The 24,881-nt window shown below is 33.3% G+C and overlaps 3 protein-coding genes across 3 annotated transcripts; 2 read left to right on the forward strand and 1 right to left on the reverse strand.

Annotated features, from left to right (window-relative positions):
* Window positions 1–6,004: 6,004 nt before the first annotated feature.
* LOC127804826 (B2 protein) lies at window positions 6,005–9,705 on the forward strand. Its single transcript, XM_052341857.1, has 6 exons — window positions 6,005–6,140; window positions 7,340–7,918; window positions 8,249–8,349; window positions 8,802–8,885; window positions 8,976–9,086; window positions 9,193–9,705. The coding sequence occupies exons 2-6, from the start codon at window positions 7,351–7,353 to the stop codon at window positions 9,232–9,234; spliced, it is 906 nt and encodes a 301-aa protein (XP_052197817.1). The 5' UTR covers window positions 6,005–6,140; window positions 7,340–7,350; the 3' UTR covers window positions 9,235–9,705.
* A 1,086-nt stretch (window positions 9,706–10,791) lies between these two features.
* LOC127805013 (transcription and mRNA export factor ENY2) lies at window positions 10,792–15,002 on the reverse strand. Its single transcript, XM_052342168.1, has 5 exons — window positions 14,761–15,002; window positions 14,470–14,557; window positions 13,975–14,069; window positions 12,982–13,058; window positions 10,792–11,262 (listed from the first exon to the last, which is right to left on the reverse strand). Coding segments are annotated over exons 1-5 (336 nt in total). The 5' UTR covers window positions 14,763–15,002; the 3' UTR covers window positions 10,792–11,188.
* A 1,216-nt stretch (window positions 15,003–16,218) lies between these two features.
* Window positions 16,219–22,821, forward strand: LOC127804917 (plastoglobule-localized metallopeptidase 48, chloroplastic). Its single transcript, XM_052342017.1, has 9 exons — window positions 16,219–16,661; window positions 16,761–16,818; window positions 18,093–18,160; window positions 19,809–19,990; window positions 20,218–20,315; window positions 21,238–21,347; window positions 21,429–21,562; window positions 21,646–21,834; window positions 22,600–22,821. Exons 1-8 carry the CDS (start codon window positions 16,443–16,445, stop codon window positions 21,779–21,781), a joined length of 1,005 nt encoding a protein of 334 aa, XP_052197977.1. The 5' UTR covers window positions 16,219–16,442; the 3' UTR covers window positions 21,782–21,834; window positions 22,600–22,821.
* The last annotated feature ends 2,060 nt before the right edge of the window (window positions 22,822–24,881 follow it).

A 24,881-nucleotide genomic window follows, 5' to 3' on the forward strand; every position in this document is an offset into this window, starting at 1 on the left:
AATGAAGTGTTACAACCTTCCAATCAATGAGAGACCCAAAAGTTATTTTGAACCTTTTTTTTTTTAATAAGTTTTTGTCTATGATACATTATTTATGAAATCATGTCACTACAGTAATTTTTTAAATATTTTATATATTTACATTTAAAAAATAAAAAAACTTAATCATAAGATTGAATCATATGACCTTACAAATATAAAATACTCAAGTTTAATTTATCCGAACTAACTAAATTGAATCGACCGAACTTGTCAGGTTAGTTTTGTTTTCTTTCTTCTTCTTCTTTTTTTTTTTTTGCATCAATTCAGTTTGGTTAATTTTTGTTAAAAGTTCAATTTTTGATTTTTTAGTTAAAAGAATTGAACTAACCGAACCGACCGGACTTAAAAACAATGTTGTTTTGATATTAATCGATTCGATTCGATTTATATAATTTATTTTAATTTTTTTAATTATCAATTAGTTCGTTCTTTTGAGTTAATTGGTTAATTCAATTTGATTTTATTAATCAATTCGATTTAATCAGTTAGTAAATTTTAGTCGATTCAATAATTGAACCTACCATTTGTACACTCTTAGCATGCACTTCTAATATCTATATGATAAGACATAAGAGTTTTTGAAAATATGTAAAATATATCAAACGCACATTTCAGTGGTTGAGATGAATTTTAAATATATATCAATGGCTAAGATCTACACATTTCCCGCCCAACAATCTTCTCCCTATCTACCTTTTGTCTCCCTACCTTCCCTCTCTATTTATCTCTCTTTCCTTGTCTACCCTATCTATCTCTCTCTTCCTCTTTGTTTCCTATCTCAGCTTTTGCCTTCATCAGAGGTTATTTCAGCCATTGATACAAAAACAAAGATTTTGTAAGTGCTAACCATAGTCAAAGTAAGCTTTCTATAGTCATTATATACGCATTGATTTTGCTTCTGTCTCTCCTTAGTTTTCAATATTTTTGTTGATGGTTGTCCCATTGTATACACACACAGGCACATATATATAAATATATATGCATATGCATATACACACACACCCGTCGCCCCCAAACACATACGCATACACACACACACACCCGTCGTATATATATATATATATATAGATAGATGAGAGGTGGGTTGGAGCGTGACTATCAATTGCTGATCTTTCCCATTATTTATCGCCTCAATCTATGTCTTCTTTCTTTATTTCAGTAATGTTCCTAGATACCACAATATTTGTCTTATTTCTTTCTTTCTTTCAGTAATGTTCATTGTGTGTGTGTGTGAGTTCACCAGAGGATATGTGATATGGCATTACCTAAAATTATAATAATACCCCTACGCGACAGTGGCCTCGCTCGCCACGTGGATTGCTCGAGAGACTGACACATGGCAAGTTAACAATTTGGTGTAGAGTCTGGAAGATTCAGGCCGGATCGTGAGACTCGTTCCATCTTGATCGAGGTCCTCATCAGGTATAAAAAAGCTTTACAACTCTCACATTTATTATTACTTGCATTTATTCTATTGATTTGAGCGTCGGAGTCCACTCCGGGGAACCCTAGCCCCGCCACTCCGTTGTCTTGCAGGTTCTATTACTGAGGTCTGACATCACCAAGTCCGAGGTTCTATTCTCGAGGTCCATTCGTAGAGGTGGCACGTGGTGGTCGATCCCAAAAATCATCATCAATATGTTGTTTTTGTTTTATTATTTTAATTATAATCGATTTTCACTCTTCAAATAGCAGATATAAAAGTTTGAATGTCTTTTTTGGGCGAATCTTATTGGGCAAGCTAAATTTAATCTAACTATATATTATAGGTTTTCATTGAGTTGATAATTAGGGTAGTAGATATGAAATTTTGAATGTCTTTTCATTGGGTGAATCATGGAGCCCCCGATTAACGGCGGTCGGGGACTCTCCAAATTTTTTTAAAAAATTAATACTTAATGTTTAAGTATTCTAAATATCAATACTTAATTTTTTTACAACATTTAAAATTTTTTAAATGATAAAACACCAACAGTGTAAGTTTTAATTTTTTTAAATATGTATAATTTAAGAATTTGACATTTAGAATTGATTCAATTCCAAAAAAAATAAAAAATTCTTTTTTAAATTCCAAGAGAATTTGCTATTTTTAGTGTAAAACTTTATTCAAATAATGATATCAAAGTAGAAACCTTAATTCAAAATTTAATATTTTTATTTTTAGATGTTGAATCTTTGATACTTAAAAGAAATGTGAAATTGGTTAAAGAAATGTGAAATGGAGTTACTTAAAGTGTAATATTAAAAAAGAAATCATTTATTCGTATTATTTTTTTAATTCTAATTTTATTTTTTATTTTATTACAATAAAATCTTTTTTAATTAAAATAATATAAAAATCAAAGGGTTTCCAACCACTCACAGTCGAGAACCCAAGACTTCTCCAACTCCAAGATTCTTCGACCCCGAACTGGGGTTCCCCATCGTTAATGGTCGTGGCCATGGTGACCTGTGACGGCTGCCATAGTCGTAGCCATATATGTTTGTGTGTGCATATATATATATAGGTGTGTTTGTGTATATATATAGATATGTGTTTATATACACATATACGTATATATTACTTGCATATGTAATTGTTATATACATGTGTTTTGACAGATTATTATATAGATGTATATGTATAATTATATGTATATAGGATTTTGACATAATTGTATCTATATAATAAGACAGAAAGGTTTCTGAAAATGTACAAAATGTATTAGAGACACATTTTAATTGTATAGCTGAAATGAATTTTAAATGTATATTAATGGTTGAAATTAATGGATGTTCCCGCCCAAATGATTTGCCCCTCTCTCTCCCTATATCAGAGATTAATGGATGTTAAAATGCCTCTCTGTCCACCTTCTCTATCTATCTCTTCATTTGTTATTCTTCTTGAATTTTAAACATTTTGTTTCCCCTCTCAGCTTTTGCCTTCATCAGAGCTTACTTTGACTATGGATTACTTCGGCTACTCAATTATTCATTACAGTAATTTTTTTTTGTTTTTGGCTATGTCTCTCCTCTTTTTTCTCTATTAAAATGCTGACGGTCACTATTGTCCCCAAACACACACATATGCATATACACACACAGGCGCACACGCGCACACACATATATATAACCTATATATATAGGTAGATATACGCAATGGGCGGTTTGACGAACCCCTTACCCGCGGTGTTCGAGGGTTTCTCGAGCCCCCGATCGGCCGTTGCCGGGGGTCCTTGAAGTGCTGACCAGTTACGGTCGAGGACTCTCCAATTTTTTTTTTAAAAAAATTAATTTTTAAGTATTCTAAATATCAATACTTATTCGACTACAATATTTGAAATTTTTTAAATAAAAAAAACACTAACAATGTAAGTTTATTTTTTAAAATATGTATAATTTGATGTCAGTAGCATTAACTAGTGTGTATTTTAATTTTAATTTATTTTAGATTGCAGAGTACTAATTGTTGTGCTTTATTTGATATTTAATTTTTTTATATTTCATTTGTTGGAATTGTAGAATACAATCTGATATTTAATTGTAAAATATAGGTTGGTATGTAGAATACAATATGATTTATTATATAAATAGTATTTTTTTTTAATTTTAAAACGTTAACAAATATACAATAATTTTAATTTTTATTTTTTGTTCAATGTTTATAATTTTTTTTTTACTTGTTCTTATATTTTGATTTGTAATATTAGTGAATATTATAAATTTGATATGTTTGTTTATTATTTGAGTTTTGTAGAGCGTTTAATACAAGTAAAATTATTATAAGTTCTTCACAAAATTTAACATAATACGTATAAATTATAATTATATTTTAATTTTAATATTATTTATACTGTGCCTTTAGACGCGTATATATGCTAGTTACTTAAGATTAAAATATATTATATTATATTTTAATCTTAAAATACTTTTTTTTCCTCTTTTATTTGTTGGATGTTACTTCACTAACTCTAGGACTCTTATTATCTTTAGAATTAAAGGGTCAATTTTGGAAGAAACCTCAATCTCAATTGGGGTTGGTTGGGTTAGCATATTTCATCTTTATAATAATATTTTTTATAAGTTATTTATTAATCTGATAAAATAATTCTCCGTTTATATCATTTTTATATTTAAAATAATAATGATGCTATGTGATCGTGTAAATATGGGATCATAATCCCATTATTATACATTATTAACTATTTAAATTATGGATTCATAATCGTCGGTTTTACCATTAATCTTGTAGCGTAGCCGCCTCTGGGCACAATCCCATGAATTTAGACAAACTTGATAGGCACCCCATGAATCCTCAAACACCCATAATAGAGGTGTCGTTGTCAAAATTATGTATGTTATTAACTAATGCTACAATGGTGAGTCGTACGAAACAAGTACAAAATTTAGGTAAAACTTTATTGTGCAACATCTTATATGAATTATTTTAACTTTGATTTTTTAAATAAAAATAAATTTTATTATAATAATTATTGTCGTTGAATGCAACAATTAATTTATCAAGTAAGTAAAAACAGTATCGTCGAGTTGCTTAGAGCTTGAAAGAAAGAGGATGACCAAAAGACATAAAAAATTCTCTATATAAATATTTTGATATTTAAGTTAAATATTAAAAATTTAAAAGATATATTAAAATCAATATCAGAGACGAATATTTTTTAAAATGAGAGTCTGTTTATTTAGATAGTACTTGTTAACTAATATATAGGATGATATTTGAAAAGCATTCAAGGTGATAGTGTTCTTTAATTTTATATGACAATGCACTTAAAAACATTCCATATTTATAAAAAATATTTTAATTTTATTTTGATATAATCTTATCTCCTTTATTTTAACAAAATACGTATGAAGGTTTTCTAAATCTTCTAAAATTAAGATTATTTTAGATAATAATTATGTTGATAATCTAAAATCTACTGGTATAATTTTTAATATTTATTTTATATTTTGAGTTCCTATTAAAATTAGAATTATTTATAAAATATATATATATAGTTTTTGTATAATTCTTAAGAATTTTTAAATATCTAAATTATTCAATTTTCGTATTGTGCCGGACCTATAAGTAAAAAATTACATATATTTAGCTCAAAAAGTTATTTGGAGTTTCAGATATTTTTTGACCTTTTAATGCCAATGAAACTATAAATTTTTTTTATTATTATATAAATTATTTATTATTTTAAAATTTATGAATTAAAATCTTATTAATTTTTAGTTTTAAATAAAAAATATAAAAAATATTTGATTAATAAATTTAATAATACCAAATCCGGATAAAAGAGAACTGTCCAGCTATTATTATTATAGGAATGCAATAATAATTGTAATAATGGTAATAATATTAGAAAGCCCCTAAACTTGGGAAACATCACAGCTAGACACATATTACGTGGGGGCGCAAGTTGGCTTATCTGAATTACGGCGACATCCACTGCGTGATGGCGCATTACTCCATTGGATATGGGCCCGTTCACCTCGCCTGCCAACTAATATTTAAGATACCATTTTCTATTTTAACCATGCGCTGACATTACCGAATTACCCCGGGTTCAACAATAAAATTACAGATTCAGTGGCCGGGTACATGATTCGAATTTTGGAAAATTTTAACCCCCGCCCCGCCCACAATTAATACTGCTGCCGTGCCTTCAACAATAATGTTTAATATTTATTTATTTTCCAATTAATTTAAAATTAATTAAATTTGTTTGTAATTTGTGTTTGAGATTAAACATAAAGGGAGCATAATCTTTATAATTAACGAGTAATTTAGAATATTTACCAAAAGCGCTGCTAAAATTCAAAATATCAACGGTCTACCGACAGCACTGAATAGAGTCACCAGTTTCAAGTGAGCGGCACGAGGCAGAACTTTAACCACACATAAAGGAATGGGCCCCATCGCACCTAATCATAGCCAGTTGGCCACTGTTTAGTAGTTTTTCAAAATTCAGGTGGCATTTTCGTGGTAAAATTAAAAACTGCGCCCTTTAGTGGAAGCAGCTTTCTACATATACCGGAAAATCTTCCCTTCTTCGTCCTCTGTCGTCTCTTCCGTGGTTTCGCCGGGGACAGAAGAATCAATTAAAAAGGTTCGTCTTTCTCTTCTGCCGCTTTGGATCCCCAAATCTAGGGTTCTTTTTTAACTCCGTAGAATCGATTAGATCAGTATCAAGCTCTTCCAAGGCTGTCTGGCTGAGGTTCGAGCTCGATTTATGCGAGTCAATGCCCTGTGATTGTAATACCATTTTACTGATTTGCACATTTTCCGGAGTTCGTATCTTCATCTTTGATTTGAGTAACATTAAGGTGATTTGTGTTTGACAGTTTGTATTTTCGTGCTTTAGTGTCGATTGGTTTATGATAGGTTAGTTCGGATTTGGACGACCAATGTTGATTCCGTACGAATGAACTGCTTTATAATTAGACGAATGTCGGACGTTTGTGCTTTATGTTACTTTGACTTCGAGTTTTGCATCTGTCTATGCGCTGCTTGCTTTGAAGAATCGCTGGAGAAAGGAGAGATTTCTTATCTTTATAGTTCCATCTCGTAAGCGATATGTCATACTTGGCAGGATGATAGCCGACGAATTTTTCCTCTTTTTTTTTTTAATTTTTTTGGTTCAGAAGGAAATAACAGTACGATAATCCTTAATCTTCCATTTACGTTGTTCTGTTGGAAAATTCATCTTGAAGATATTTGCAGTATGAATTTTTTTCTCAATTATTTTTTTTGAAACATTTTGTTATCCAACAGCCTGCTTAACGAGTATCTATTTCTTTTTACAATGCGGAGCCCTTAATTTGCCGTTGAAAAAGTAATCTTTGGAGACTTATATTGCGTATCACTCGTTTTGGTTTCGTCTTATATGTGGAAGTTGTATTGCTTATAAGTTTTCTTTTATAAACAAGAGCAATTCAACAAGCCCCATTAAGTGGAGTGGGTAGCTTGTCAATCAATTTTATTTAAAACACACGTTCTCCAATAATTCTTCTCCATTTGGCCCATTTCGACCTCCATGCTCTTATGGACACGGTTCTTGTGCTTGTAAATTTTGTTAAACTATTTGATTTAGCAGAGCCCTTTCAATCAGCAAGTGAATGTGTTTACACCGTTCCCGAGCCATTTCAATCCACCCTCCAGAAAACAAGTGATCTTGAGGCTATGTTTTTTGCATCATATTTTGTGTATATACGACACAAAATTTTCATGGCGGTCATGTTTTATTATCTATCTAATTCTTGCCACCCATTTTCTCACAAGGGATTCTTGTGGCTGTTAATTCATCAGGTTTTGCCAGTATGGAGACTGTGCACAGCTTTTGGCAATTGGCTGATGATCTGCGAGGACAATCAAAAATCTCGGAGGATCACAAGTGGTTAGTGGTTGCTTCCAAGCTAGCTGAACAGACCAGATCAAAGGGTGAGCGAAGGAATAACCTTGATCTCTCAAAGGGCCCAGCTGAAATAAGGCCAAGGGATAACGTTGGCTTTCAGGAGGACAACAAATTTGAAGGCTTTAACTTCAATATGTTAAATTTGGACCCTCAAAAGACAGAAAATATCAACAAAAGCACTTTCAGGAGTGGTATCTACAATATCAATGCAGTGTATCAGAAGAGCAATGGCAACAATGCGGGAAACATAATTGGGAGCAAGTATGGTGCTAACAACCAGAACAAGGAACCCAGCAACAGCAGCAGCAGCAGCAGCAACAACAACAATGATAATAGCAATATGAGTGCAATGGACAAAAGGTTCAAGACCTTGCCTCCATCTGAGACACTTCCAAGGAATGAGGTGCTTGGTGGATACATTTTTGTTTGTAACAATGACACAATGCAGGAAGATCTGAAGCGACAACTATTTGGTAATAGTTTCTCTATTATACTTTCACCCAAATCTTCATGAATTTGGTGGTGTTTTCTGTATCTATGAGAAAAGAATGTGCAGTGAACTTGCTCACTAATTTTTGACCTATCGAACTTGCTTGTTATAAGTTTGGGGAGTTCACTTGGTGTCTACTCTACCCTGACCAGAACCCTAGTACATTCTTATATGATGTTTGAATAGTAATTGCACCCGTATTTCATGTTTCCCGGTGTAGTTTTGTATGTCATTTGTGCTGGTCACAGTCAGATGCTTTCTTTTCCTCATAAATAAATTTGTTAGTGCTTATTAACTAGCAATTGTTTTGCAGGTTTGCCACCAAGATACAGAGATTCTGTTCGTGCAATAACTCCAGGATTACCTTTGTTTCTGTATAACTATACTACTCATCAGCTGCATGGTATTTTTGAGGTTTGTGATTTTTTCTGTTAAAGTTTTATGTTAATTTGTTGTGCAACCGTATTTGATCCTATTCTATTTTATTTATGTTGATAAACTTAATATTCAGCAACTTACATTGGGAAATCTTATTTCGTCAGAAATCAAGACGGCTAGTGTATGCTGACTGACTGTGTATTTATTTTCCCTTTCTAAGCATACACAGAGTTATTCAGTTATATTTTGTATCATCATTTTCACTTCTGAATGCATATTAGCCTTGCAGGACTATATTTTTTTAGTCTTGCTCCAAAATTTCTTGCAATACTAAATTCTAGAACAGTGAGGGGATTTCACTCCATATTCTCAGCAAAAAAAAAAAAAGTTTGATTGTAGAAAAGAACATTTTCACTGCTTGTTAAATCGTACCAAACTGATTCTTCCTTTTGAAAAATTAAAAGGTATCTCAATTTTGTTCTTAACAGGCAGCAACTTTTGGGGGTTCCAATATTGATCCTACTGCTTGGGAAGATAAAAAATGTAAAGGAGAATCGAGGTTCCCTGCTCAGGTAAATCTCAAGTACTAAGTAGCGCCCTTAATTCTACGATCTTTTATGGGCGTGTAATTAAGTATTTTGTTTTCATTCTTAATTATTTAGGTGAGAATCCGCACTAGGAAACTCTGCAAGGCCTTGGAGGAAGATGCTTTTCGGCCAGTATTGCATCACTATGATGGCCCCAAGTTCCGACTTGAACTCTCAGTCGCAGAGGTACAACAAAGATGGAACATTACTTTAAAATGGAGTGTAGCTTCTCTAATTTTTGTTGAATTAATCTTGTAGTGATTTTGAAGCTGATGATTATTGGTCCTTGCAGACCCTGAACTTGTTGGATCTCTGCGAACAAGCGGGCGTTTAAGAGCCAGTTGGTTTCACAATCAACCCTCCTTCAGAAGCAAATCTTAGTACTAAGCATATGTGATCCTCCTATCGTTATGGTGCGTGTCAGCTGTTTGTTTCACAGATTTTCCAGTGGAGCGTAAGCTTGGTTGGCAAAGTCTGCTGTGGGAATTTGGCGGATAGTAGGGAGAGCTCTGGCCAGCCAAATAAGTTAAACAAGATATTTCATGAGTAGCTCTCATTAGATCTTAATAGTATAGTGATCTGATCCTACGGGAAAGACTGGCTAGATTGGAAGAGACGTTGCCATGGTTTGGTCCTCAAAAGATGACCTTTGTATTCCTACGATATGCAATTGAATTCTGTTCCTGCCTTGTGGTCTGATAAACTTGGAGTCAGATTGAGGCTAGCTTGTTGCTAAGATTATATAGTTATGTATTTTCTCCTGGGAATTAAGAAAATCTGAAAAAGCAACTGCTTTTTTCACTGATGAGTTGGGTATATTATATGTAATGATTTTACTATTAATAATAAATAAAGTAAGGTCATCACTCAAATTTTTATAATTTTTGATCTGCTATCTCAATCTCAATCACGGTTTTTGTTCCCCCCCCACCCCAAGGAAAGGTCCTTCCTTTTTGGGTTGGTTTTGGCGAGGATCCCTCGACATCGTGCTTTGTAATCATTTGCTCTAATCCTTTGAACTACACGTCTGACTCTGTCTTTATTAGATATATTCTTAGAAATATTAAAAAAAAAAATAAACTTATTATTTTCTTGATCATTTCACATTAAAAAGATATAAAAACATATTTATCTTTATAAAAACAATATGTTTTGAAGTGCAAAGTGAGAGAGGAGATGCAATGATTGAGGTTTTTGAATAAGACTGACATTTTTTATTTTTTATATTGAAAAAGTAATAAAAATAAAGGGTGCTAAAACTTTTTATCATCCTGACATCAAGCTATTTTTTCTCTAGACTCCCTACATTATCATCATAGCGGTAGAATTTAACCCCCAAATTTAGGATGGATTGGTGATTCTTCTACACCAAGAATATAAGAATATCAAACCAGAAACAAAAAACACATGAGAGAAAAACATATTGGCTAGTAATTGTAAATCCCCAATTCTTGACTGTAGGGAACACCAAAGCTTCTGCCCATCCGTCCCTTGGATAGATAGAGAGGGAGGGCAGAGCTTTTGGTATATTAAAAATAACCGAATCAAACATCATAAAAATAAGAAGCCCTCGTCAGGAGACAGCTCAGAGGCTTGCCCATTTAGGCCAAAACAAAATGCGTTTTTGACGTCCAGCAACTTGTTCTAAGAATGTTGGATCTCACTCAACATATCAGCCTCTGACTACTACTGGTTACAATGGAGGACCAATAATCCTCCCACCTTGCACCCACAGTCTGGGAGTATCAACTGATCATTGAGCACGATTGAGGAATTTAAATACTACATTTCCCAGGTTTTGACAAGAATGCTTGCCATTGGTGCAGAAGAGACTACTAAAACACTAAGAACAATCAATAAATAAATCAAGCACCATCAGTGCAGAAATAACTTGGTCAAAACAAGAAGGATAATAATAAAAGGAACTGAAATATACAATGTGAAGCCTAATAGGTTTTTTAAGGATTGTAATCATGGCTTGAATCTTGGGACTTCCCTGATAACTAGAAGTTCCAACTTGAGGTGAAAGGGTCAAGTTCACAGACAATAGGTTAGCCAGGACAAAAAGATTGAGGCTTGAGCCTTGGGTTTACAAGCATAAGTTGGTTAAGTAGATTTTACAGGCTGGATCTTATCAAATTTTTGGCACATAGCTTTCATTATCCTGAAACTGAAATGCAAATCAACCAGAAAGCACAGCAGGAAAATCTTCTATTTGAATTCCATTCATAACAGGGATTACAACTTTCAAGTACTTCCAACCAGCTGGGTCACACAAACACGATGCATCAAAGAGCAGCTGAAACCAAAAAGGTTTGAATTCTTTGCAAAAGCTCAGCTTTTATATAATCAGGAACTGAAGCTGCACAGCCACAAAATAGCAGCTCATGAGTAGCAAGATGGCTTAATGTAAAAGAATAAAAAATTGAAGTAACACAGTCCATCCGCCAAACTTAATTAAGAGTTTAGTGCCAGAAACATCAACAAAGAATTTCAGAAAACTAAATAAAGGGTCCATCCACCAAATAGAGGACTTAACTTACAACCCACTGTATAGTGTCTAAAAACTATCCTTCTTCTTTTTCTCTCATGACCATCACACTTGCGGATTTTGAAAGTAAATGTCGTTGGTTGCTTCCATCAAGAATTTTTGCAAATAACTACTATTGACAGGGATCATCTTGAATCTGTAAGGTAAGAGCTAAGGTAGTCTAGAATAAGAGCGGAGAGACTGATGGCCCATAATTGTGACCCACCATCTACTGGATTTGGATGGCCACTATTTACAGATGCGGGTGAATCACCAATCAAGAAGGTCTGCCCTCACATGTACCAACTTGTGTTTCATGGACAGATGCCTCCAAAATATTAGACAAGAACAACAAATAGGGTTGGCAAAATGATCTGGACCCATGGGGATTCGGCCATTGAACAGGCTCGGGTGTTCCCTGACTATTTTCAGTTGGGGTCGGGGTGGGGATGGTATTTAGCAACTATTTTCAATCCTCACATGTACCAACTTGTGTTTCATGGACAGATGCCTCCAAAATCTTGGACAAGAATAACAAAGTGAGATGCTTGTTATAGGGAAGACTCAAAAGCCAAAGAGCAGTTGTATCTTGTTTTGGAAAATTGCAAGTTATATCAAACAGATGAAACTAAAGTTCTGAAAGAAAGTAGGTATAAGTTGGTTTCTACTATTTTTTCCCTCAATAGTTACTGATTTTCCAGACTTGAAAGCTGACAAGCAGTTTACACGGTTTATTTGGAGCATTAGCAAGAAGGATGCTCTTCTAAGGATTCATTCAATTGCGTGCCATTCATGATTTGTTTGGGTTATATTTCAGTACCAGCTTTGGGCTTCTAGATCTTATACATTAGATGACATCTGTTACTTTAGTTCCCCTAAAATTGGAAATTTTTCTTCAAACTATATGTAGTTCTATGAAAGTCCTCCTACCTAGACAACACTCCAGACCTATTTCCATTGATGGTTTCCAGATAATTATGACGAAACAATAGAGGAATTTCAGAAATTTTGATTGATGGTATCTGATGCTAATTATTTGTCAAATTTTATGATATCAGAGGTGGTTTATCCTTCAAAAACTTAAAAAAAGCATCTTGACTATCATAGTCTTAAAAAAGGGTCAAAATCAGGCCCTTTTCAAACAAAAATTAGAGGGAGCACTAAAGTCACTGCTCCCTTAGGATCCACCAACAACGTACTCAGCTGTGCACCAAACCACTGGGAAGTCTGCATAAGCATAACCACCACAGACACTGTGGAACAAACACACATACAAATAGCTGCTGTCAATTACCATGACAGCATCATGCATGACATGTTGTAATTTTACTATAAAAACCCCTTGATATCATGCCTTTATTGCTCATTTCAGATAAAAAATAACACATGCATAGAACGAGGTTCACCACCTATGTGACAAACAGCAGTCAAAAAGTAGAAAAGACATCCACAGTTGTCATGAGTTAGGCGGGAATAAAATCGACTCCTGAAAACAACTAAAAGAATTAATGACAGGCAATGGAGTAACTGCAGAGAGAGAAGGGGGGTCACCTCTGCCTTTTGGGGTAATCAAATGTATAAGATCATCCACGGTAACATTGTTCCTACCTTTCTTTTTTATAAATGCCCTGCAAGAAAAGTCAGATTGAGACATGTATCAAAGGTAGCAAACAACATGAAATGCATAATGCTATTCACAGAAACAAATGTGCATGACCAAATACTTGATCCTAGTTCTGATAAGCTGAAAAGGAGGGTAGAATACAAGTGTCACTTCTAAAGAAATTTAATATGACATGTAAGGTTAACGAGTTCTGTACACGTCCAATGTAAACAGAAATCAATAAAATAAGAAAAACAGTATTTTTTTGTGAATACAGAAGTCAAGGATCAAATTATAACACAAGGTCAACCAACTTGATACAAGAACATTAAGATTGAGGAATCAAGTATTGTTAATCATGCTAATGTGAACAATGCTATAAACTCAACAAGTTAGTTTCTATTTATTTCAGTTAGGCTGCAATGCTACTTCCTGCGTGCATTCAAGCACATATATGTGTGTGTGTGAGAGAAGAAGAGAGTCTACTCCTGGATCCCCCAATTGTTTCTTAACACTACATACATAGAGATGAAGTAATGTACTTGTTGAACCCATCGAACGCAACCCAGTAAGGCGATGATAAAATGAGTTTAAAAAAGAAAACATAAGAGGATACCACCAAGACTAGACAGCAATCTCCCAACTATGACTTACAAAATGTAATCTTTTGTAGCTGCCACATGTTACCCTTCACATTGGTTAGGAGGCCTACTAGTCATATCAGCAATTTTCAACATTCTTCCAATCACGAGACTCAACTTTTGCAAATATAGCTACAGATTTTGTTCAGTGATACAGTTGCTATCAGCAAATAAACAAGGCAACAAAAAATCACTAGTTGAAAGAACCAACAATTAGAGAATATATAAATATGCACATGTATACAAGTGCCTCCATTTAAAGTATAAAAATTTGGTAAAAAGAAAAAAAAGTACAAAAACCTGCAAAGAGCTTTCATTTCATCCTTCCACCCGCACTCTATGAGCCTTTCCCTCAGAAGCTCCATAAGACGCTCTTTTTCCCCACTCTCAATCAACTGTCGAGGCAACCAACTGACCAATTCATTAAACAACCAAATACTACACAAAAACAGTAATATTACTCCAAAATGCAAACTTATTCAAAGTCCTACACTCTGGCCACTTCAAATGAAATATTCTTTATGATCATTTTAAGCCCTTCAAGTTGCTTTTTCTCTTTTGGTCCTGTCTTTTCAGGTTGGCTTCCCTTTAGATGAGCCCCCCTAAACCCCATAAACATACAAAATGAAGTTGAGGGGTATTCTTAGATGAATCTAAATATCTAATACATCAAGAGGAAACTAGCAAGGCCACATCAAATCGGATCAAGAGGAAATCAATTGGCAACATATCCGCCCAGATCCTAAATCAAGGACCAAAAAACATTCTCCCTGCACGTACGGGACATAAACGAACCTTAATGTTGACAATTTCTTGAAAAGTAGGGTCTTTTTCTTGATCATCCCTCGCGTCTGGCGTTGGGGGACGATTCACCGAATGCCTCCTACATTTTGACACCAAAACCACCAGATTAAACCCACACAAATAGCAAACAACCAACAACCTAATCAGATAATCGCAGAACTTTGTCTCCTGTTCTGTAAACTAGCCTCAATCCGACCAATTAAGGAAACACACACACACACACAAACAGATGTCGGTACGAGCAGGTTGCGCGTGTGTGTGTGAGAGAGAGAGAGAGAATACATGTGGAGATTTAGCAAAGCAAAAAGTTGTTTTCAACTTGCAAAAGAGCCTTCGATGTCTCTGGTTGAGGAGTTCACGGAGGCCCAGGGTCCGTAAGCCGTAACCACGAGTCTCTGCAAGTTCTCGAAGATGAGCAAGGCGAGCGAGCGAGTTCGCTCAGAACGACACCGTCTCGGCGCCAGCAGCGTGCTTCGTTTCGGTGGGACCGGAAGTCTGGGCCATTTCCGGACTCCTACTCAAGGTAGGAAAGAAAAATTATAGACAATTATGTAGTGCGATTTAGTTCAACCCACGGGGGGTGGTGAGAACTTAATCCGAAATAATATAGGGTTCAAAAAGTCATTTTAATGTTGAATCTTTTTTTAAGAATTTTGTTTTATTTTTCTCTTCTCTTCCCTCCTCTCTCCCTCTTCATCTCTTATCTTTGTTGCCTTGTCGTTGTACCCTTCATTTTCATGATGGTTAGTAAGGATATAGCGATGATCAACTTATAAGAGACAATAAAGAGATGGAAAATTTGTTAAAAAAAAAAAAGAGAGAATGAGATAAAAAATAAAATAAAGAGAGAGAAAAAAATAAAAAATAAATTTAAATATTCAAATTATGCAAAATAAATGATTTTTTTTTGACAAAAACTCTATAAAATTAACAAGAGTTACGTTCACTCCATTGAGGGGATGAACAAAATTGCACTCCAATTATGATTTGATTAATAATTTGATTTAATTTTAAGAATATTTTAAAATTAGTTGCAATGGTATTATTATAATTTACCTAATCGCTCTTGTTCTGTAGATAGACTGAATATATATATATATATATTAGCATCGTAACAATAGTTGGCTCCGTTTGTTACAGCTTAATTAAAGAAATTATAACTTATAGCTTTTTAGATTATAACTTTTAAAACTTAGAATAAGTTGTGGACCTGTTTGTTGCAACTTCTTAGAAGTTGTAGTTAAATAGTTGTGATGTTTGATATCATAAGCTGTAAAATAACTTATTTTTGTATAATTGTCTATAATACCCTATAATTTAAAAACTAATCAATGTATATATATAAGTTTTAAGTATTATAAAAAAATTAATTAGAGTATAGAGAAAGAGGAAGATGGTGAGAGAGAGGAAGAGATCTGAAAATGGAGATGGCAGTGAAGAAGAAAAATCCATGATTGCGTAGACAAGAAGGTAATTCTTTGTTAAAAATAAGGACAAAATTGTCACAAAAATGTAATTATTTAAGCAGAAGTTGTAAAAGTTGGGGTATCCCAGTTTTAAAAAAGCCAGCTTCTACCCCTTCTAAAAGCTAGTAGAAACTATAAGTTAGAATTTCATAAGTTGAAACAAACACTATATTCTAATTTTTTTGAAGTTAGAAGCTAAAAATTATAACTTTTAAGCTGCAACAAACAGCCCGTAATTAAAGCCAAAAATAGATCCAAGTAAACTAGAAGGAAGAATCTTCCACTAATCGCGAGCGCGAGTCAACCGAAAAAGAGGTGGCGGAAAACCGTTACCATGAGCGCGGCTGTGGACACGAAGCTTTGCCCAGAATCGGACACACAGTGTGTCTTGATTACGCAGCTTGAGCCCTTGAAGCCGAGAGCAGACTTCGGTCGCTAACTCGCGCTTCCGTAACTCGCTCACGGTAGATCTCTTTCTCTATCCTCTTTTGCTTTTCAATGGCTTGTCTTGCCCTTTCTTCCTTGGCCTTTCCTCCTAGGGAGTCCCATGTTCCTCCTGGATTGAATTCTGCTTCTAGAACGAAAGTATGTTTGTCGCAAACTGGATTTGGGCCGATGAAGCAGAAACAAAGAGTTAGCGTTTCTGTTTGCAGAGCTGCCTCCGTTGTGTTCCGAAATCTCGATGCCGATGACTTCCGGCATCCTCTTGACAAACAGGTGATTGGCCGTTTCTGATTCAAACTTGTTTCTTGTTCTAATGTCTTGCTAGACTTGATTATTTTTCGATTAAATCCGGTTTGCTTTTCTGTTGTCCAGAATACTCTGATTCTGAGGGCAATTCCTGGATTGAACGAGCTCGGGAAAGCCTTATTAGGTATGGAAATGGATGTCTCTGTAAATTGTTGGTTGCATAGTATATAGGATAAATTCTTCAACCAAGTGAGTGTTCTAACAGAGAGTTTAGGTTCGATGAGTTTTGTTCTCAAAGAAGGATTTATTTTTTCTCTCTTCTTTGTTCAACTTGATCAGTATTGAATGGTTTGATTAATTACGGGGCTATCAGTATTTGGGTTTTCTTGATGATTTTAATATTCTCTCAGTCCACTGATAGTCTTGGTGAATTTGATATACTTTAAACAACACCTTTATTCTACGGGTGCATTTATTTTATTATTATCAGTGTTGCATTTGGTTTGATTTTGTAGCCTAATATCTTCTTGGCCTCTGTATATCCCATACACATAAATTCCTGGGTAATTGATGAGATTTATTAATGCAAGTGTTAAAGCATACAGTTTTAAGCCAGATGCTCATGAAAATCTGTCTGGTTTGAGTTGTACATTAATCAGTGAAAGTATTTCTTTTAAGTTATAATTCAACATTTTGTTTCTAACATTGCATGTGGTTTGGGTATTCCTTGATGCATATATTTTAATGCAAGAAGTGTTGGCATGGCATGTTATCCTTCTAGAATGTCAATGTTGGCCTCATGTTGTTGAGGACTCAATACACAAGGTCATGCAGTATATTTTGTAGACCTGGCAAAATTAAAAATTAAAAGTTCACCAAAGCAGTTTCTCTCTGAAAACCTGATGATTGTAAGTCATGAAGTTTAAAACAAAAGTCTAGCTAATTTATTTTGGTTCTTGGATTATTTTACCTTTATCACCTACCATCTGTTTGACAGATGTGTTTCTTGTGATTTATCCTTACAAGACCCTGAAAAGGGAAGAATATAGAGAAGAACACCTATTCTCCAAGGATCATATGCATTAAAGTATTATCATGGAATACATAATTCATACATAAGACTTGAAACTGTTAAAGTTGAGGTGAATGTCTAATGAGAATCCTATCCATTTTTATCTCTTCTAGCCAGCATAAAGTTTGTGTACAAAGATATTTTTTGATGTACCTCACTTTTACTTGATGGTTGATTGAGGAGCCTATAAAATTGTAGAAGACCATGGTACTTTGGTCTGAAACACCTAATGTATTTTTTATCTTCATAAAAAAAGCCACCAGTTCAGAATGGAATTTTCAAATTTATGTTTCTATGACATTGTTTCCGTTTTCCTCCTTTGGAAGTTGTAGCATGTCTGGGTAAGTTTTGTTATTGAAACAGTTTATCTGAAAATCTTACTACAGGAACTGTTGCAGAGCAAGTGATGGTACTTGAGAATATAGGAACATCACTTCTTGTATCTAAAAATCAGGTAACTTTGCACTTAATTAAGGAAATTTTTTAGGAAGACATCTACATTTGAATTCATGACAATCTCAACGGTTAGTGTTTTCTTGTGTTCATAGCAGTATATACTTATTTCTTGATATGTCTCTTTCTTCTCATGTCCGGTCTTGATTCTTCTTCTAAAGCTCGACTTGCCTGGGCATTTGTGCTTTGTTGTTTCGCACGTATATCTTTTAGGTGAAGGGTAATGAGACACCATCCAGGGGTAAGAGTAAGACAGCTGTGGTGTGGGTACATGTGTTAAAGATCCATATTTGATTGTTTCAAATTATCCTTTGCATCACATTTCAAGTTTCATTTCAATAAAGGGTCCTGTTTATTTATTTATGTATTTTTGAAGACCTCTCTTTGCTCTGCCATATTTTGAAACTTGGATGTCTGTCATTATGTTTCCTAAACTGTTATAGTTACTTAAACATTCAGAGGCATTCCAAGTTTCCCTTGCAAAAACTTGATGCTGAGTTTTGTTGCATGTATTTGCTATTATTACTCAGCAGAATCCTCTACACATAGTAATTGACACAGTGAATGAAAACTGTAAGCAAGAGCTGAATTATTGCATTTGTCTGAGAAAAAAAAAGTGATGAAAATATTCAAAGCAGCAAGCCATTAGTACTTCTGGATGCAGACTTGTTACATTATTGGAAACTTTTTTTATTGAATTCTGACTTCACTGTGGATAAACTTGTTCTTGACAATTTTTTATTTGAATTCGGGCCTTGCAGCAGATAAACTTGTTCTTGACAATTTAAATAGACAACAGAATTGTGCATCAAGTCTAAATGTTCAGCACTTTCTAATTTCAACAGAAATACTCCTACTATATCTAAACTAGACTCCTAGAAATACTCAAATCATTTTGACCGGACAACTAACCTAAAAATAGGAGAAACATAATAGAAAAAATATGGATCAGTTCTGCCCATGTTGAATTAATTTCTGCTTACCTCATGTCAATATATTGGGAAGAATATCCTTTCTGGTCCTTTGCATAAACAATTTCAGTATGGTGTCTGAATGATTTCTGTTCTATCCTGTTTTATTAGACTAGACTTATTATGAAGATACCTCTTAGTTTTCTTCTTCTTGGACCAAAATCTCCCTCTATAATGTTGATATGTTTCCTGTGCCCCTGTAGCAACTACTTCTGTTCAACACTGATGTTTTATTGATCTACTTCTATCATGTCCAATAGCTCACTTTGAAGCATGGCTGCCATAGAAAGAGGGGAGGAAAATAAATTGAGTTTTCTAAAAATTAGGGTCAAATTAAAACCAATGGCACAAGACATAAACAAATGCTAAACCATATGGATACAAATAGCTCTGTACGCTGCTGAATAGGGTTTTCCCAGTTTATGGCTCTTCTGAACCTACCACTTTGGCATAGATTTCCACATTAAAATTCCAAGATAGAAATTGAGTTTAGACTTTTTCAGTGTTCTTACAAAGCTTTTTGTTAAATTTCATCCAATATCTTTTTCATCCTATACTGACTTTGTTACACAGGCATATTTAAGTCCTAAGTTCTTGATCATTTTAGTTCAACTTTTTTGTATACTAGGAAGAATTTGTTATATCTGCTCATAAGTTTTTTAATGGGTTGTATCACAGCTTCCTGAACTTCATCAATTAATGGCTGAGGCCTCAGAAATTCTGAATGTTGAGGCTCCGGATCTTTATATTCGTCAAAGTCCTGTACCCAATGCATATACACTTGCTATCAGTGGTAAAAAGCCATTTGTTGTTGTTCATACAAGTCTTGTGGAACTCTTGACACGAAAGGAATTGCAGGTGTTCACTTTTTTCTTTCCTTCACTTGCAGTACCTTGAATTTTTATTTCTACCCTTTTCAGTATGTCAAGTGTTTCCATGCTCTCAATCAAGCAAGATTTCATATTTTATGTGGTGTCAACCATGAGTAGTTTTATCACTATTCATTTGTGTATATCTGACCATGTTATTTTACTTTCTTCTGTTTTTTGTGGTATAGTGACTAAAATTCTGTTTCATTTATGTTTAGGCCTGTTCTGGCTCATGAGTTGGGTCACTTAAAATGTGACCATGGTGTGTGGTTGACATTTGCAAACATTCTTACTCTTGGGGCATATACTCTACCTGGTAACTCTCTCTCTTCCCCTCCCTCCGTCCCTCTCCCTCATTTGAGTTAAATTTAATCTTCCTTGATCTTCTAAAGGTATATCCATTTAAACACTGAGTTAGACTAGTTTTTCTGGTTCCTCAAGTTAGTATGCTTTGTGCAGGAGATATTACAGGTTTTCATCTGTGCTGGAATTATGGAAATGTAACTTATTAGAATTTGTGTCTGGTTTTAGTTACCTGTCTGAATAGATGCAGTGGACATGATAGTTACTTTTGCTAAAGGTTGACTACTATCGGAGCTTGTTCGCTGGAGGCTTAGCAATTTGATAATTATTGTTAACTAGTAATTTTCACCCAATTTCTGCTGCTTTGTGATGTAGTCTAATTATATGATGAGCTATTGTTGCTCCGAATATGGATTGAGCATGTTTTAGGGTTCTGTTATGAAACATACTACTAGGAAGAGCTGAACTATTTGAGGACTTGTGTCTTCTTTTTAATGTTGGCTTTGTATCTTACTTAAGAGACAATAAAAAAAAGTCAAGGAACATTGTGGTTTAACTGTTATTATAGACTTCATGGAGCAGAATCTGTTCAGTACATCCAAGTAGGTTGGAGAACGTAGATGGGGTGAATCGGGTTGACCCCGTTGCTATTTTATGTGCCTCATAGCTAAGATTGTCTCTGCTCTCTGGGTTGGTGTATGATTGATAGTCTCTCATTCTATTTCAAGTTAAATGCTTGCTGAATACTTTCTTGATCTATCCGATAGAGGAAGCAACTCAGGCACCTGGCTGTACGTCTGAGACCCCATTCCGAGCAATTATAATTGAGCATGCTTATTGGAGAAAGAAATTATAACTGAATATATTGCTTGGCATTGACTTGTATGTAATTTTATAGGCATCATTGTAGGTTCTTATAACATTGATATTCACAGGGCTTGGTGGGATGATAGCTCAGAGTTTGGAAGAACAGCTATTTCGTTGGCTCCGATCTGCAGAGCTTACATGTGATCGTGCAGCCCTTCTTGTTGCTCAAGACCCAAAGGTGATAATATTCAAATGTTTAAATTCTAATAACTTTCTAAAATATTACTTATTAAATATTCGTTTGATCCTCCTACAAGAGGTGGTCATCTCCGTTCTCATGAAATTAGCTGGCGGATGCCCATCTATGGCTGATCAACTAAATGTGGATGCATTCTTGGAGCAAGCTCGTTCTTATGATAAAGCTTCTTCGACCCCAGTTGGGTGGTATCTAAGGTAAGGCACAACATCCAGAGCATTGAATCGTGTGTTTTCCATCTTGCTATCGTACAGATGCCTAACTGACTCGTTTTATTCAGAAATGCCCAAACGAAGCAACTTTCACATCCACTTCCTGTTTTACGTGCTCGGGAGATTGACCAATGGTCAAGGAGCCAAGAATACAAAGCCCTTTTGGGTCGCGCAATACTGATGAACTCTGATCGAAAAGCTTAGCATTATAGCAAAGTCAAATTTTGAAAGCAAATGGTGCTCCAATGCTTCCTATGGTTAGTCTTCCAGTTCCAAATTCTATAATATAATGACAGCACGGGAGATCAGTACTACAGATGAAACCTATTATTATGTTTTTATGGCCAAATCCATATTTTTGCTTTTGTGCCTTCACCTTTTTTTCACGTACCCATCCGAACTTTTCATTATTTCAATAACACCTTTAAACTTAATTTTTGAGATAATTTAATCTTGTACTTGATATTTTTTCATATGACAATCTGAATTTTTCGTTGTTTCAATTACACCCTTAGATTTGTATTTACGAATCAATTTAACTCTTGTATTTTCATGTGTAAAAACAAAAAAGATGAAGTAAGATACAAAATATTAATCACATTATTTACGCAAAGTACATGAGTTAAATTAACTTAAAAATATAATTAAATTATCTTGAAAATATAGATTTATGAATATAATCGAAATAATAAATAGTTTAGATTCTTATATGAAAAAAATATCAAAATATAATGGTTAAATTGATTTGAAAATAAAAGTTCAAGATATAATTAGAACAATAAAAAATTTAAATGGGCATGTGAAAAAAACGCAAAGATATAAAGATAAAAATATAAATTTGTACATACTTTTTTACTATATATGGTTCTGAAATAGGCTTATTTTCAATGACAGGCAACTTTCATCGCTTGCCATGTACATCATCCTGATACATGCTTGCTTGCTATGCCGTTGGTTCAATCTTTTGGTGCTTATATTAAGGTTCCATTTCGATATTTTTTGAAATATTTCTTCTTGTTCAGTGTTGCAGATCCTCAGGGCCGGCAAGGAAGAGCGGATGCAGGAGACTACACTTTACTTACTTGGTACTTTTCTGTAAAAGTAGCGATTTTCCTCAACTATGGTTGGAACAGGTGTTCCACAGGAATATTAATATAGAGCAATTTGCTTACAATACTTGTAACGTGTTCGCATTTAGATAAACATTACAGTACTGTACAGAGTAATAAAATATGGTTATGTAATTTTTGGGTGCAAATGGTGAAATCTTCACCTTAAGAGCCCTCACACACTATTTCACGTACGTGGAAGGGGTTAATCGTGGTACACGATGACCCAAAAATAGATGATTATGTAATTCTTATTTTGTGAAGTTAACATGTTAGGCAATTCTGATTCATTTCAAATATGAAGCTTACTGACAGTATTTTTACTCGATGAATAATTTTTGTTTAACTTTATATTTTTATTCTTGTATTTTTATGTTTTTTTTATATAATTATTTAATTTTTTTTATTATTTTAACTATATCTCTAGATTTATATTTTTGATTTAATTTAACTCCTGTATTATTTTTTTGTCGTGTGGTAATTTAAATTTTTTATTATTTTGATTATACTTATATATCTGTATTTTTGAATTAATTTAATTTTTATATTTTGATATTTTTTTTAAATGTCAATGTACTTAAGTTAAATTGATTTAAAAATATAGATATAAGAGTGCGATCGAAATAATAAAAAAGTTAAATTATATAAAAAAATATTAAAATATAAAACTTAAATTGACTCGAAAACGTAAATAGATTAAGTTACACTCACATTTGTATCAAAGCATAATTTTAAAGGAAATTTCACAGTAAGATAGCATTCTAAAAGTTCTAAAAATTAAAGGATGAATTAGTAAAATAATTTTTTTGAATGAATTTAACAAATAAATAATTAATTAATACTTTTTAATCATATAATCTTTATTGAAAAAACTCATTTTTTTTTATGATTATTCAAATTTTTTATTATTTTAATTATACATCTGACTTGTATTTTAGAGTTAATTTAACTTTTGTACTCTTATATTTTTTTTCATGTGCTTATTAAATTTTTTTATTATTTTAATTACATTATTATATCTATATTTTTAAATTAATTTAATTTTTATATTTTGATATGTAAAAAAAATAATAATTCAAAAATATAGGTATATAGATATAATCGAAATAACAAAAAATTTAAATTGTCATAAGAAAAAATATCAAAATATATGAGTTAAATTGATTAAAAAATATAAGTTAAGAATATAATTAAAATAATAAAAAAAATCAAATAATAATGACAAAAAAATGAAAATAACGGTGCAAAGATATGAATTTTGGGCAATCTTTACTCCTTGGAACCCATTTGCACAGGCCGTTGGAAACCAACCTTAATTAGTCCTCGAACCCACCCACCCAACCAATTGTTGCTCCGCCCCTTGTTTTCCAATGTTACGTCACGAATCACGACCAAACAAGAATAGTTTAATTAATTGTTATTAAAAAGAAGTCAGTTAGGTTAGGCAACCCCTACTTAGTATAGTGCGCCAAGTCACGCGTCGCCTCTCTGTAAAAATAAAGACACTTTTAACTTATGCGACAGACAGACACTCCACTGGGCCAAATGAATACTCCACTCCACTCCACTCCAGAGTGATATTAAGAAAAAAATAAAAAGAATATTACAGAGTAGTAATAATAATAAAATAATATTAATATAGTCTCACTATAAATGTCTAATTTTAGTGATTTAATAGTAATTCGAACACAATAAAAAATTATTTACTGAGAATGTCCTTCTCAAAACACTTAAAATATAAGGAGAATAATAATTAGAGGGATAACACGGTAATTCCAAAAAGAATAATTAGAGAGTAATAATTAAATTACACTCAAATTTGTTAAAGAATTAAATATAATATTAAAGACATATATTTATATAAGATAATAAGAATTCGTAATAAATATCATTGGCATTCAAATATTAATTAAAATTAAGATTTTTGTTAATAATACCTATCATTTATAAAAATTTTAGAGGAATTTCTTTGGAAAAGAGATTTGTATGCCGATTTATAAAATATTTTAATTTTCCAAAATCAATTACAATCAATAAGAGACTGTTAAAGCCACTTGTGATTTTAGAAAAACTCAATCTTTCTTAACAGCTTCGTATTTTTGGGAGACGCTTCAATCTTCTTCTTCCTCTGGAGAAATTTGTTTTATTTTTTCATTAATCTTAGACTTTATATATATTTATTTATATTCTAAATT

This window comes from Diospyros lotus, chromosome 6 (assembly GCF_014633365.1).
Source record: "Diospyros lotus cultivar Yz01 chromosome 6, ASM1463336v1, whole genome shotgun sequence".
NCBI lineage: Eukaryota > Viridiplantae > Streptophyta > Magnoliopsida > Ericales > Ebenaceae > Diospyros > Diospyros lotus.

Bases quoted from the DNA above. Each gene is read 5' to 3' on its own strand.
- LOC127804826 (XM_052341857.1), top strand. From the start codon at position 7,351: ATGGAGACTGTGCACAGCTTTTGGCAATTGGCTGATGATCTGCGAGGA. The intron at 7,919-8,248 runs GTAATAGTTTCT...ATTGTTTTGCAG, and splicing joins TCTGAAGCGACAACTATTTG to GTTTGCCACCAAGATACAGA. The intron at 8,350-8,801 runs GTTTGTGATTTT...TGTTCTTAACAG, and splicing joins AGCTGCATGGTATTTTTGAG to GCAGCAACTTTTGGGGGTTC.
- LOC127805013 (XM_052342168.1), bottom strand. The intron at 14,070-14,469 runs GTTCGTTTATGT...TTGCCTCGACAG, and splicing joins AAGAAATTGTCAACATTAAG to TTGATTGAGAGTGGGGAAAA. The intron at 13,059-13,974 runs GTTTTTGTACTT...CTTTTCTTGCAG, and splicing joins GAAATGAAAGCTCTTTGCAG to GGCATTTATAAAAAAGAAAG.
- LOC127804917 (XM_052342017.1), top strand. From the start codon at position 16,443: ATGGCTTGTCTTGCCCTTTCTTCCTTGGCCTTTCCTCCTAGGGAGTCC. The intron at 18,161-19,808 runs GTAACTTTGCAC...GTTGTATCACAG, and splicing joins TTCTTGTATCTAAAAATCAG to CTTCCTGAACTTCATCAATT. The intron at 19,991-20,217 runs GTTCACTTTTTT...ATTTATGTTTAG, and splicing joins ACACGAAAGGAATTGCAGGT to GCCTGTTCTGGCTCATGAGT.